This window comes from Megachile rotundata, chromosome 5 (assembly GCF_050947335.1).
Source record: "Megachile rotundata isolate GNS110a chromosome 5, iyMegRotu1, whole genome shotgun sequence".
NCBI lineage: Eukaryota > Metazoa > Arthropoda > Insecta > Hymenoptera > Megachilidae > Megachile > Megachile rotundata.
The window spans coordinates 10,133,338-10,145,796 of NC_134987.1; the positions used below are offsets into that span (position 1 = coordinate 10,133,338).

The 12,459-nt window shown below is 39.2% G+C and overlaps 1 protein-coding gene across 1 annotated transcript in view; it reads left to right on the top strand.

Annotated features, from left to right (window-relative positions):
- Positions 1–6,374: 6,374 nt before the first annotated feature.
- Positions 6,375–12,459, top strand: part of Sema2a (Semaphorin 2a) — a 253,489-nt gene continuing 247,404 nt past the window's right edge. Inside the window, exon 1 of the mRNA XM_076532249.1 lies at positions 6,375–6,496. Within this exon, the coding sequence (XP_076388364.1) occupies positions 6,388–6,496 (109 nt within the window). The 5' untranslated portion in view covers positions 6,375–6,387. The remainder of the gene's footprint in view (positions 6,497–12,459) is intronic.

Sequence of the window (12,459 nt, forward strand, 5' to 3'; positions counted from 1 at the left end):
GCTCTTGTGATTTCAGGGAAAGACCCTCTGTTCGGAATACGGGGACGATATTTTAAGGACACCATGTGCTTCAAAATCCTTAAGACGAGGTTTTTGTTTGCTGGAAATCCGAGACTTTCCTTCGCTGAGCTAGTCTGAAATTCCTTGTAAAGGGACTCGATAATGACATGTCAGGGTCTGAAGGTAAAAATCTTACTATTGCATCGGATATCGAAGTTTCTTTTTGTCTTTCAATGTTCTTTATTGTAAATCTTGTAATTGCTTTCTGTAGCCATTTTCTTGTGTTTAAGAAAAATTGTCTGGTTCTGAATTTATTTCATAAATGAATAGAACAAGTTAGGGTAGGATATAAATAGGATAAGTTAGGATAGGATTAAGTTAGCTTATGTGTTCTTTCACTACAAAAATTTGATGAGATGACAGACTATTTAATATAATATTTTGTTCATAATTTTATTCATAAAGATTTGTAATAATTCCTATAATTTAAACAGCGGTTAAATAAAAAGTCAAACTGAAAGAGAATCCTGTAACCACACACATCAAACTCGCAGTCACTGAACAAAGAAATAAAGCTACCCAGGATACTTATGCACAGCAAAGCTCAGAGGAGGAAAAGTAATTTGAAACGAAAGTATCTTCACCTTTCCGAAACCAGCTTTTCTTCGAGTTGCAAAAAGGTCACAAGACAGCAAATTGTCTACTCTCTATGGAGACGCTTTTCCACTTTGCTTTTTATACACCTTTCGCTTCACGCCCCGTGAAAGTCCGAGTACATCGAGCGTAACCGCACAGCTTTCAGAAACTTCAAAGAGTCACTCAACCGCCAGCCTTGTCCTTTTACGTTCTTTTCAACATGGTAGTACATACATGTACGTGCATCAATAGCGGCTGTGACCAAAAGCCGGCCAACGTTACTGATTGCAATCCACTGGTAGCTGAAACGTCTTATTCAACAATCGGTTACCGACTGAATCGCACAAAGGGCCAGTTCACTGCTCAACGCTGATTCCTGATGTTCTCGTTACGCTCCCTGCAATGTTCGAGACTCTCGAAATTTCGTATCAATTGGAATCGTAGTTAGTCGCTGTATCACTGTTGCGGAATATTTCACTTTTGTCATTTGTGGTATTTTACTCGTGGATATATAGTGCGTGGAGATATAACACTGATGTGTTTGATGCGTGCCGATATATAACGCGTAGAGATATATAAAGTGTACCGATACATAATGTGTAGTAACCTAATGCTTAGGTATGCAACGTGTTATCATCTAACGCTTAGTTACAGAACGTGTGATAATCTAACGCTTAGTTATAGAACGCGTGGTAATCCAACGCTTAGTTACACGACGCGTGGTAATCTAACGCTTAGGTACATAACGCGTGGTAATCTAACGCTTAGGTACATAACGCGTGGTAATCCAACGCTTAGGTACAGAACGCGTGGTAATCCAACGCTTAGGTACAGAACGCGTGGTATTCTAACGCTTAGTTATACAACGCGTGGTAATCTAACGCTTAGTTACAGAACGCGTGGTAATCCAACGCTTAGGTACAGAACGTGTGGTAACCTAACGCTTAGTTACAGAACGCGTGGTAATCCAACGCTTAGGTATAGAATGCGTGGTAACCTAACGCTTAGTTACAGAACACGTGGTAATCCAACGCTTAGGTATTGAACGCGTGGTACTCTAACGCTTAGTTACACAACGCGTGGTAATCCAACGCTTAGGTATTGAACGCGTGATACTCTAACGCTTAGGTATTGAACGCGTGGTACTCTAACGCTTAGTTACACAACGTGTGGTAACCTAACGCTTAGTTACAGAACGCATGGTAATCCAACGCTTAGTTACACAACGCGTGGTAACCTAACGCTTAGTTACAGAACGCGTACTAATCCAACGCTTAGTTACACAACGCGTGGTAACCTAACGCTTAGTTACAGAACGCGTACTAATCCAACGCTTAGTTACAGGACGCGTACTAATCCAACGCTTAGTTATAGAACGCGTGACAATCCAACGCTTACTTACACAACGTCTAGTGATACAACACACCTCAATATAGTATAATATCATTAACAATAAGTTCCTAACATCAATAACACTCCTTCCAAAACTTAAACACCAACTGAACCCCTATCCATGTTGCACTTAAACTGCACAAGTCTATATCTCCACAACGACTAAAGTTTGTCGAAATAATATTTATCACAACATTTGAAGCAAGCTAAGAAAATGGCGGCGGTGAATCTCGTTTGGCAGTTTCAGACACGGATCCTGCAGACCCTTGGTCGTCTCGAATCGAGATTATAAATATTGATCCTGAGCGTCCTTCAACTTTGAGTGCACTCGAGGAGTCCCTCTTGTCCCGCATTTCTATACCAGGCCAGTCGAGGGGGATTCTTCGTGGCGAAATTGAAATCCGAGAGCTTCCTCCTGCTCGTTCCGGTAGAAAGAGAGTTAAAGTCGCTCGGGCAAATTAAAATTGTAGGGCACGGGCATGGACAACTGGCCTTTGATGGCCGCGCCAACGGTCACGGATCATCTAGTAGTCGGAATAAGGAAGAAATCCGGGGTGGCATTTCTTTGTGGGATTTTACGGGCCGGGTTAAAGCCCGGAAAAGGGCCGTCGAGGTTCTATCTGGACGATTGGAGATACTGAAGATTTTATAAACATGATTGGGTCTTTAGGCTTTTGGAAATTTGGGGATTTGGGAGTTTAAGAAATTGGGTGTTTGGGCTCTTGAGAACTTTAGCTCTTGGATTCTATAAATTGGGGAACTTGGAAGAATTTTTAAGACTTTGGGAAAATTAGAACTTTAAGGAATTTGACATTCTAAAAATTTGGAAGATTTGATCTTCTTGGTAATTTGGAAATTTGAGATTACCTTAAATATTTATTAATTAATTAAATAGTTACTAATCCTATACCTCTCTCGGAATATTTACAAATTAAATCCACGTAGTAAGAAAATTATTCATTGCACTCATTACTCATTTTAAATAAACCTCTCAAGACTCCCTAATTAGTATCGATGCATCTTCAAAATTTCGATGAACATTTAACGATAAAAACAACTGTCGCATGACAGATACGAGCGATTCTTTTGAGAAGACAAGAAAATATTGCGAGGCAGGGTTAAATGGTTTAATAGCTGAAGCTCGCTTGAAGGAAGCAGTCTTTAGTCGAAGATCAGCAACGGTGTTAGGCCATTCGTCCCTTCGTCTCGTCTTGCCCTGTAAATCGGTTTAACCGAGCTCTCGTTAACTTCGTTATCGCTAATGCCCGTTGCAATGAAGCTAAGTGGCTGTTGCTGCCTCGAGCTGCACTAGCCTGGAGCCGTGCATCCTTTGCCAATTACTTTACTACCGCCGAAGTCCTGATTCGCTTAATCAATTAACGTAAGTTAATTTCACCAGCGACATGCCATCGGTGTCTTCCACATAGATGGTGTTTCGTTGCGACTATGACACTGATTCCTTTCAAGAGTTCGAGACTGTACTTTTTCTTGGCGTGTCTGGAACTTTTTATACCTGCACACTGTCACATTTTTCTTACAATATCATCTTTAAAAATTTTGTCTAATTAACCTTGCAATTTTTTTTATTGGTAGTTTTACATTTAACTACAAAATCAAATTGAGAGACATGTTGAGTATCATTTTGTTTATGACTGTAAAGTTATTAAATGTGCATAATTTTACTTGTTTATACATAACTAGTTGATCAACAAGTTCAGTCTAGTTTGCCAAGTACTTAAGAATTGTGTATCATAGACATTTGGCTGAGGGTATCATTGAAAATAAATATATTATATTATTACAAATATGTTACCCTACTACGGAGTTGTTGAGAAAATTTGATTAAAAATTTCTGAGTAAAATTTTATAAACGAATAATAATTCTCGTAAACTGAGAACATATGCAGGACTCTGATGTATGTCTATGGATCCTAATAAACATGCAGTTTATTGAATGACCAACTTTCACGTAGCACGTCGAATCACTTAACAGAGCAACTTATTTGTAATCCGTGCCTTTCCGAGGTGCGCGAAAATCACAGTTCCAAGGATAAATGTCGCAGAAATTTCGGCCACTAAGTCGAATCGATCCCTTGGATCGTTACGGTACGCTGAGTCTGCAGCAGACCCCCAAAGTGCAATCCAGTTCTGCGAAGTGCAGAACGTTAGTGCACTATTCAGAGATGCTATAGATGTCCTCCTCATTTTCGTCTCTCTATCCCTGTCGCAGTTCCGGCTCTTGCCGCATCCAATTACTCCGATTTCACCTTCTGAAACGCGTAATTACCGCTTCCGAGCTACTTATAATTAATAATAATGAATTTGACTGGTAAATTCTCTCGCTATCTATCCATCTACAATTTCTACCTTCGTTACTTCTCGTTTGTTTCTACGATTTCTTATTTGTTGGAAATCAAATTGGGTCGATCGTTAGTAGACGTCATTTAAATACTTCTTTATTAGTTTATATTTTGGGATGTTCAAAAAATAATAAAATAGTTTTCACAACAATATTAAAATGTATCACAAAATGTAATGAAAAAATTAGAAAGAGAGTTACACAAGGGATTGCTAGAACCTAAGTCGTCTTCAGGGTGTACTTTACGTGTGAATTTTGTCAGACGCTTCTTATCTGCTCGACGAGGACTCGTATATTTTGAAGCCGTAACCGCTGCTCACCGGAAAAGCTGCTTTCTGATTCTCATGAATCAGACCTGATGAACTACTAAAAACGAGCTACATTGTCGCGAGAAATTTAAGCTCGTAATTCCGTCATACTTGTGTTCGTATGAAAGCAGGATGAAACAGCTGAAAAAAGGTTGCAGCGTGTAGAAATCATTTTTAATTGGTTTTCGCGATCGGACGTTAGATAATTGAGTTTGTACAATCACGGATTGTATCGCTAGATTACCATCTCTTATGATGTTAAATTATGAAAACGTGGAAGTAACTCTTATGAAGAATTATGAATTTATTAAATTAGAAAATTGAGAAATAGAGAAACTGTGAAGTTGGAGATTATATTTAGAAACTTGGAAATTGAAGAATTTGTAGATTCAGAAACTGGAAATTAATGTTAAACAAATCTAAGATACCTGTCCTCACATTGACAGTATATATTAAAAATTGTATATATTAACAATGAGAACCGTCCAATATCCTCTAGGAATACAGTTGACCAAGTCCTCCATTACCAAAGTCAAGTTTGGAAAAATCGTTTGACCGGCAATAATGATAAACGATACGAGGGGTTGTTAACATCGGTACCGGGGTCAAATATGTTTTTATGAATGGGAACGGCGCGACCGGAAGTGGTGCTCCATCGTCGGCTACAGAAACTTTCCAACAAGTTCCCGCTGCAGTATCAATAACCAGTTTTCCAGGACGAAAAACCATCCGAGTCTCTTGAACCGCGAACGGATATCCTTCTGGGATCCCCGGTTCGCTCTTTCTTGCCAGGCCAACTTGCGGATGCTTCTTCGTCGTTCTTGCACGATCGCGTGGAAGAGGAAAGAAAATAACGAATGGTACTAATAGAGCGTTCTTGGTCGTTGAGAAACTTCTAGGGTAGTACACCGTTGCAGCCCCCTTTTCGTATCGGACCAACCAACCGTCGTAAATCAAAACTTTCTCACCTAAGGTCTGAGACAGTCCACCGAGCACGATTATTCGTAACTACTCGTTGAACCAAAAATCATGGCTCATCTACTTCTCTTACTTTTTGCTTTTGAAATTTTGTTGTATCACAATTATCGCTTTCACTGTAATATTTGTACTGAAACTATCTTCATTCACCTATTACATATTGCTGTAACTTGCGTTCGAACTTAAATTTCAGCTAATTTAGTAATTTTATAAGAAATTCTCTTATCCAATTTTTATTTAATACCGAAAAAGTAAACTGAACATCGTCAGAATAATCGAGTCAGAAATTATCTTTCGACAAATTCAGCTACTTTGGTTAAAGTATTAGAGAGCAGTGGCAAGAGATTAAATTCTTATAACTAAATTTTGGGTCAAGGATTTACCCGAGAAAATAGATGATTAAACCAGAACTTGTGGAAGTAAGGATTACCGTGCAGTTTACTCCCCTTGAATGTTATACATGTTCGGTATACCCCGATGTTTCAATTTTAATAGCTTACTCTGAATATTCCTGATACTAGGTTTACCTGTAAATAATGTATACACGAGCGAATGCGTTTTGCAATAATTAACTAACTTACTTGCAATGGGAACTAATAAGCATTAAACTGGGTGCAAAATGTATAATGTTTAATAATGTCGAATGTTGAAAATGAGTTTGAAATTCTATATGGGAAATGTTTGTTTCTGTTGCAGTGTTTAAGTGTTGATACAATGGATACGTCAAGGAATCGAACGTGGCTGAGAAGAATGGCGTGTCTGCTCTGGCTTGTCTTTCTATTCGTCGGAGTTTCGGCTGGAACATTGGAGAAACTACATGAAGGTGAGTTTCTTTTGCCATTTAAACCTTTACTTTCATTCTCGTAAAATTTTTCTGCAGAATATACCAGATTGGCGGTATTAGGTTAGCACTGATGAACTTATTGCATACCTATTATTGCATACCTAAAACGAGCAGAAGTTTGAAATATCAAACTTAGAAATTAATAAATTTCTATCGCTGAATATAGATGTCGACACTGAATGTAGCTGTCTGATGACACAAACAGAGACCACAGGTGATTGTAGTCGGACGAATATGGCAAACTATGAATATGAATATGACAAGGAATGAATACACAAATGAATACAAAGTACCCGTTGAAAAGAACATTCACTCGAAAAATATCCTTCTATTATATATTTCAAAACAATTAATACGTGCACAATGCACAAAGAGACAATGCTTTAAATAAAGTTTCTAAGCCGAAACTTCTCATATTGTCTAGACGTGTGCGTTCACGTCTACTGTTACATTTCCATGACCGACTGGTACGACTGGCGTGTTTAATGTTCGAATGTTTCTACGGAGCGATAAATACGAGGACGAAAGGAGAGGCTGAAATTTCCAATAGTTAGAAAACGGACAGAGCAGACGGTGCGAAAGAGACACATCGGACACTGACAGACCCGAGTAAAATACAGAATCCGAAGGAAAACGGAGGCAAGATGAAAGGGAGAGAACAGCTAAACTCATCGTTGCGGATGGCGTGGCGAGGCATGATTAATATCGAAATACGAATGACTTTATTCATGAGGGGCCGGGCCAGCCAACGTCGCCGCCTTGTTATGCAGATCGAATATATGGTTAAATCATATGGTATTCTCAACACTATCTCCTAGTCATTAACGCTTTCGCGCGTCCCAAGAGAGTTGGAGCAAGTAGAGACGCGATTTACTGGAAATTGAAACGATCGATGGAGAATTGAAGTTTCCTGATGCGAATTGAAGCGAATTAACGCTAGAACGATCAGCGTTCGACACACTTTTAAACTAAAAATCATGCAGAAATGAATGAACAAACAACCATTTTTTCTACAAAGCACTTTTTAAGTATCTCAATTAAGTCTCAAGATTTTGAAACTAATGTGCAAGATTGATCCAACTCGATTAAAGTCGTATCAGATTTTGAAAGACTCGTCAAATAAAGAGAGCTTTATCAAACGCTGATTAAACCTTTGACATGTTTGATCTTACACTCGTAATAACCAAAGAATCTGACACAGCAAAGATCAGCAAAGGGCCGATTGTAGCGGTTAATCCTTTCGCAAAGTATTCGAGATGAAAACACCGCTAACTATAAATATTAACGAAGTTGAAAAGTTTAAGACCACAGTCACAGAGCAATCGTTCTATTCGTCAAAGCGTTAAAGCCAAAGGCAGGTCCACTCGAATCGAGTAACGAGTTGAAAAATTCGCCAAGTGGGGCGGAAACAAAAGCACGAAGGAAACAAACGTACAACGATGTCGCAACGCTACGGAGAATAACGTTGCCGGTCCACAGAGAGATGCAGAGGAGACAGGAAGAGAAAAGGGAAGTATCAAAGAGGAAGTTAGATAGGTACAGAGGCAAACGAGCAGAACAGAGAGAACGAGAAAACCAGCGGTAAAAAGGGAGACAGACAGAGCGACGTACGTATTACGTCAAAGGCTACATCGTCGGAAACGGAAGTGAGGTGATGCTTATTCAGTCGGAAGTTGCAACGGAGCTTGCTGGCTTTCGCGGAGAGGAGGGAAGCGACGGTGAAGAGAAGAGGAGGGACAGGAAGAAAGAGAGAGAAGCAGAGGACCTATCAGCCGGAAGCCGTAGATACTTTATCTACAGCGACCGCGATAGATAATTCCTTGGAAAACTCGATAAAATCGTTTCGTTCTTACCGTCGATCGAGAATTCGAGCTCCGCTCCATTTGCTAGAATGATTCTAATTACGATCGACACGTCTGATACACATGCTACAAACAGCTATCGGATGTTCCTGAAATTTTTTGGACTCGAAGGAGACCGTGATCGTATCTCCGATCGTAGGTCGTGCGGACGTATGCTCCACGATAAGGTAGACATACACTGGTCTGTGAAGTTAGACGAGTTAAATAGGATGGATACCGGGGAATGTGGACTTTGCGTAGGATGTTTAGGATGCGTTAGGTGCGGTCAGTTCTATCAGAGTTATCTGCGGTTTCGAGCGTACGGTAGATTAAATAAGTTGTTCGTTTAATCAAGCGTAATTATTCTGTTTTCTATTTCATTTCACTTTTTGATTGGTTCACTGGATTGGTATCTGTACTATTGTGAGTTCGGAATTTTTCAAAGTTTGCAATTTTATAATTTTAGGACCATGTAGATTTTTAGCAATCTTACAATTTTGTGACTTTTGATGTTTGGAACTTCGTCATTTAATGTAAAAATTATCGAAATGAAATTGTTACTGTAAAATGATTAATGGAGTCTTTAAAAGTTAATAGAGATTTCAGGTGATAATAGAAGTCATATTTCATGCAAGGGTTACGTTGTTTCCACACGAGCTATTATTCGACGATGAACTTGAAAATAGAAGTTCTACGTGACGAGATGAAACGTCCTTACATCTTGCGTAGAATACAAATGTCACGCTTATTATCTGTTCTGTCAAAGACAAACTTTACAAGAAGTGTGTGTTGTTAAAAGTTTCCGAATACTGTCTTACAATACTTATTTACACTCGCAGCGTGTCTTCTTCCATCTTGAATTGTTCCATTGTACGCTTTTAACTCTTTTATACTACAATGCTGACTATACGACAGTACAAACATTAATTAATTATTAATTCCGAAGAAAGTCTTGAAGAATTCATGTTCAAAAATATCTTGAAACTTCATAGTTGTAAATGTTGTAAAATTACAAAGCTATCAAATGCTAAAGTGTTAAATTTTTAAGTCTCAATATTCTAATAGCAGACCTAAAGTCTCACAGTTCAAAAAGATTGCATTCAGCACTAAATTTTGTTCTCAGTTCTAAATCGCGTCTATCCTCTCCGAAATTCCTGGTACCCTAAAGAAGTGTATCAAAAAAAATTAGTAGACAAAAGAAAATATATCTATGCACGTGTCAAATAATTTCTGTCACAGGGGTCAATATCAAAGTAGTTTCACCACGCTCTAAACGAGCTATCGCTTTGTTTCTCCGCTGCTCGTACATTCTGCGTTCACCGATCCCACTTCCGGTTTCCGCCAGACTTCCGCCTCGTCGGCGGCCGTGAAAAATTGCGTTTCGTCCTCGCATCTTGCCCGCTGAAGCGTTACGTTGTCTGATGACGTAAGCTACGATGAAATCTCGCTTCTTGCCGGCCCATCGTTACATTTCCTTTCTTGCTCCAACTTTCACGATCTTTCACCTTTCCTCCCTTTTGTTTTCCTATCCCCCTAACACGTGATCCTCGTTTCCGGTACCCTCGACGCACCACATACCCCTCCTCGTCCTTTCGCGTTCATCTTTTTTCGATCTATCCGGCGTTGTACGCGTTCTCTTCTACGAGGAAACGTCGACATCCATCATCCGAGGAAACCGAATCTCGGCGAGCGCCGAGGTATCCTCGTCCTGACTCCATTTTGAACGATGCGAGCATGGTTGACACGGGAGAAGAACGATTTATCAGATACAAGATACTTCAGATAAGGTGGTGAGCAAGATAAACACGTTATTGGAATTTAATCTCGACGTTATTCGTGAAGTAGACAAATTTCGCGCTTTGCGGATTCGCACTGTTTAGAAACTAGGTGATTTATTCAAAATTGAATCTGCGGAAATTTGACTGTCGATTGTCACTATTTTATCGGTAGTAAATTGATAATTTCGGGAATTTTGAAAGTTTTGAAAGAAACTGGAAAATCTAGGAGGATTATTTAAAAATCATGAAACGCAAAAATTAAATTTAAAAATCGTAAAGTTGCTGAATTGAGAAATCGAAAAATTAGCACTTGAATTCACATCATGTTTATACTATTTTTTTTTAATCCCGTTGATTTTTACCACGAGATACAGTGGGGTGGTTAATTGAAAATCGAGTACTTTGAATGTGGAACGCGGAGAAGTGGTAAAACGTGGAGGAAACGTAATTTCGACAGCAGAATACGGATGGTCGCATAAATTTGATGAAACCCGCCACGCCGTAAAACCAAGTGCAGATTGTATGCGCAAATGCAAGATGCATGTCCCCGGGAGTCGTTTTTGCCAGAGGCTGCGAACCAAGCCAACAAGCTGGCCATCCTCTTGCCAACATTGTTTTTCGCTTCTTATCGTGTCGCTCGTAAAGTGCGTTCGCTCTTGATAATAAAACGTAACGAAAGGCGAACCTCGAATTATCGTAACAACGTGTTTCGCAACGCGATGCATTCGTCGAATGCATTCCACGTCAAAGAAATTCTTACAAAATTCTTCACGTCGCACAGTTACCATTTTGATTGTCAGACAAAAATTGAAACGTCAAATAAAAATTGAATTTTACTACAAAATTGTAATAAACAACTTTAACTTCTAATTTTGAGAATCAGCAGCAAAGTCTAATTTCAATAATCAGCCATTTTATACATTTTATATCAGCCATTTTTTTTTGTATTTAGAATATTTATTTTTGTCAAACTTTAAACTTTATATCCACACAACATGAGTGTCATTTTACGGTACTTTTATGTCATAAAATTGTGTCTATGCTATGTAGCCAAAATTTTGATTGCTGATCTTTCAAGTGTTTATAAATGAACGTTTCAGAATATAATTTTCTCATCATCGAATGAAAGAAATCAATTTGTGGTTGTTTCGACTGACAAATTAGAGGCCTAGTATTTTTCTCGGAACATGCCAGGCGTTATATGCAAGTTGTTGGTGTCTGTTGTTCCTGCTGATTGGAAATCGCTTTTGTCGTTAAGCCAAATCGTATTTCCAGATTGCCTCGTTACCTCGAGCTATTCTGGACACCTCGGACAACGGCACAAGAACGAACCAGAAGGGATATCGGTTAAAGCCTGTATTGCGAAAGCCTCGTCCAATTATCAGCGTCTGCGGGACTCAAAGCAGTCGCTCCTTTATTGTGTTTACTGATTGCTGACGACACTCCCGAAGGTAGCTTATGCGCTCGATATTCAAACGGCCAAATTTTAACTCCTCTCTACTGAGATATCGGGTTTCGCATGCATTAATACTCAACCGATTCCTGTCTAACGCTATACCGGTGCACTAGAAAGATATCTGTAGCACCTTCGAAATATTCACCATTTCTGTATAAATCGGTTGACTCAAAGGAAATTTTAGCCCTCCAACTTTCTCTGAAATGTGTATCACAATTAGATTCGAATGTGCTAATTTGAATTCGACAATAAAAAATCACTCGTTAAAATAAACACAGTTTGATGCTTAAAATTAGCTTGAAAGACATAAAAGTCTAAAGTGCACTCTCTAGTAAAGAACAGAAGCATTTTCCAATAAAATGCTTCTCAGAATATTTCCAGAAATCTTCGTTCGAAACTTTCCGACGACCTTTCTGCAATTCAATATAATTTTGTAAAGACGTCCAAACGTTTATTTCAATGAGACTTCCCCAACTAAATTTTCCATCCCTTTTATCATTCTCCCTCAATCACGTATCGATTGTGCATCGGGTTAACGGGTCAGCCGAACTTTCCGATTTTCTTGCAGGGAGATACCCGGTCATTGACGTAACGAACAGAAACTTTGGAAATCGAGTATCGTAGTATAGGAAGGAGAGAAAAAATTCTTGCGAACTGCTCGGTGGCTTGTGACCGAAGGACGGAGAAGAATGGCGTACGTTGAACAGAAGACGGCGGAAAGTTCGAAAATTCGTTGAAGCGACGCCAAGTTCAACGTAGTATATACGGAGGGCAGAAAATGGCGGACAAAGTCACGTTTGTCTTACGGTTCTTGCCGGGTTTAGCGCTTCTCACCCCCGTTGCTACCGTTTGTTCTTTTGATTCTTT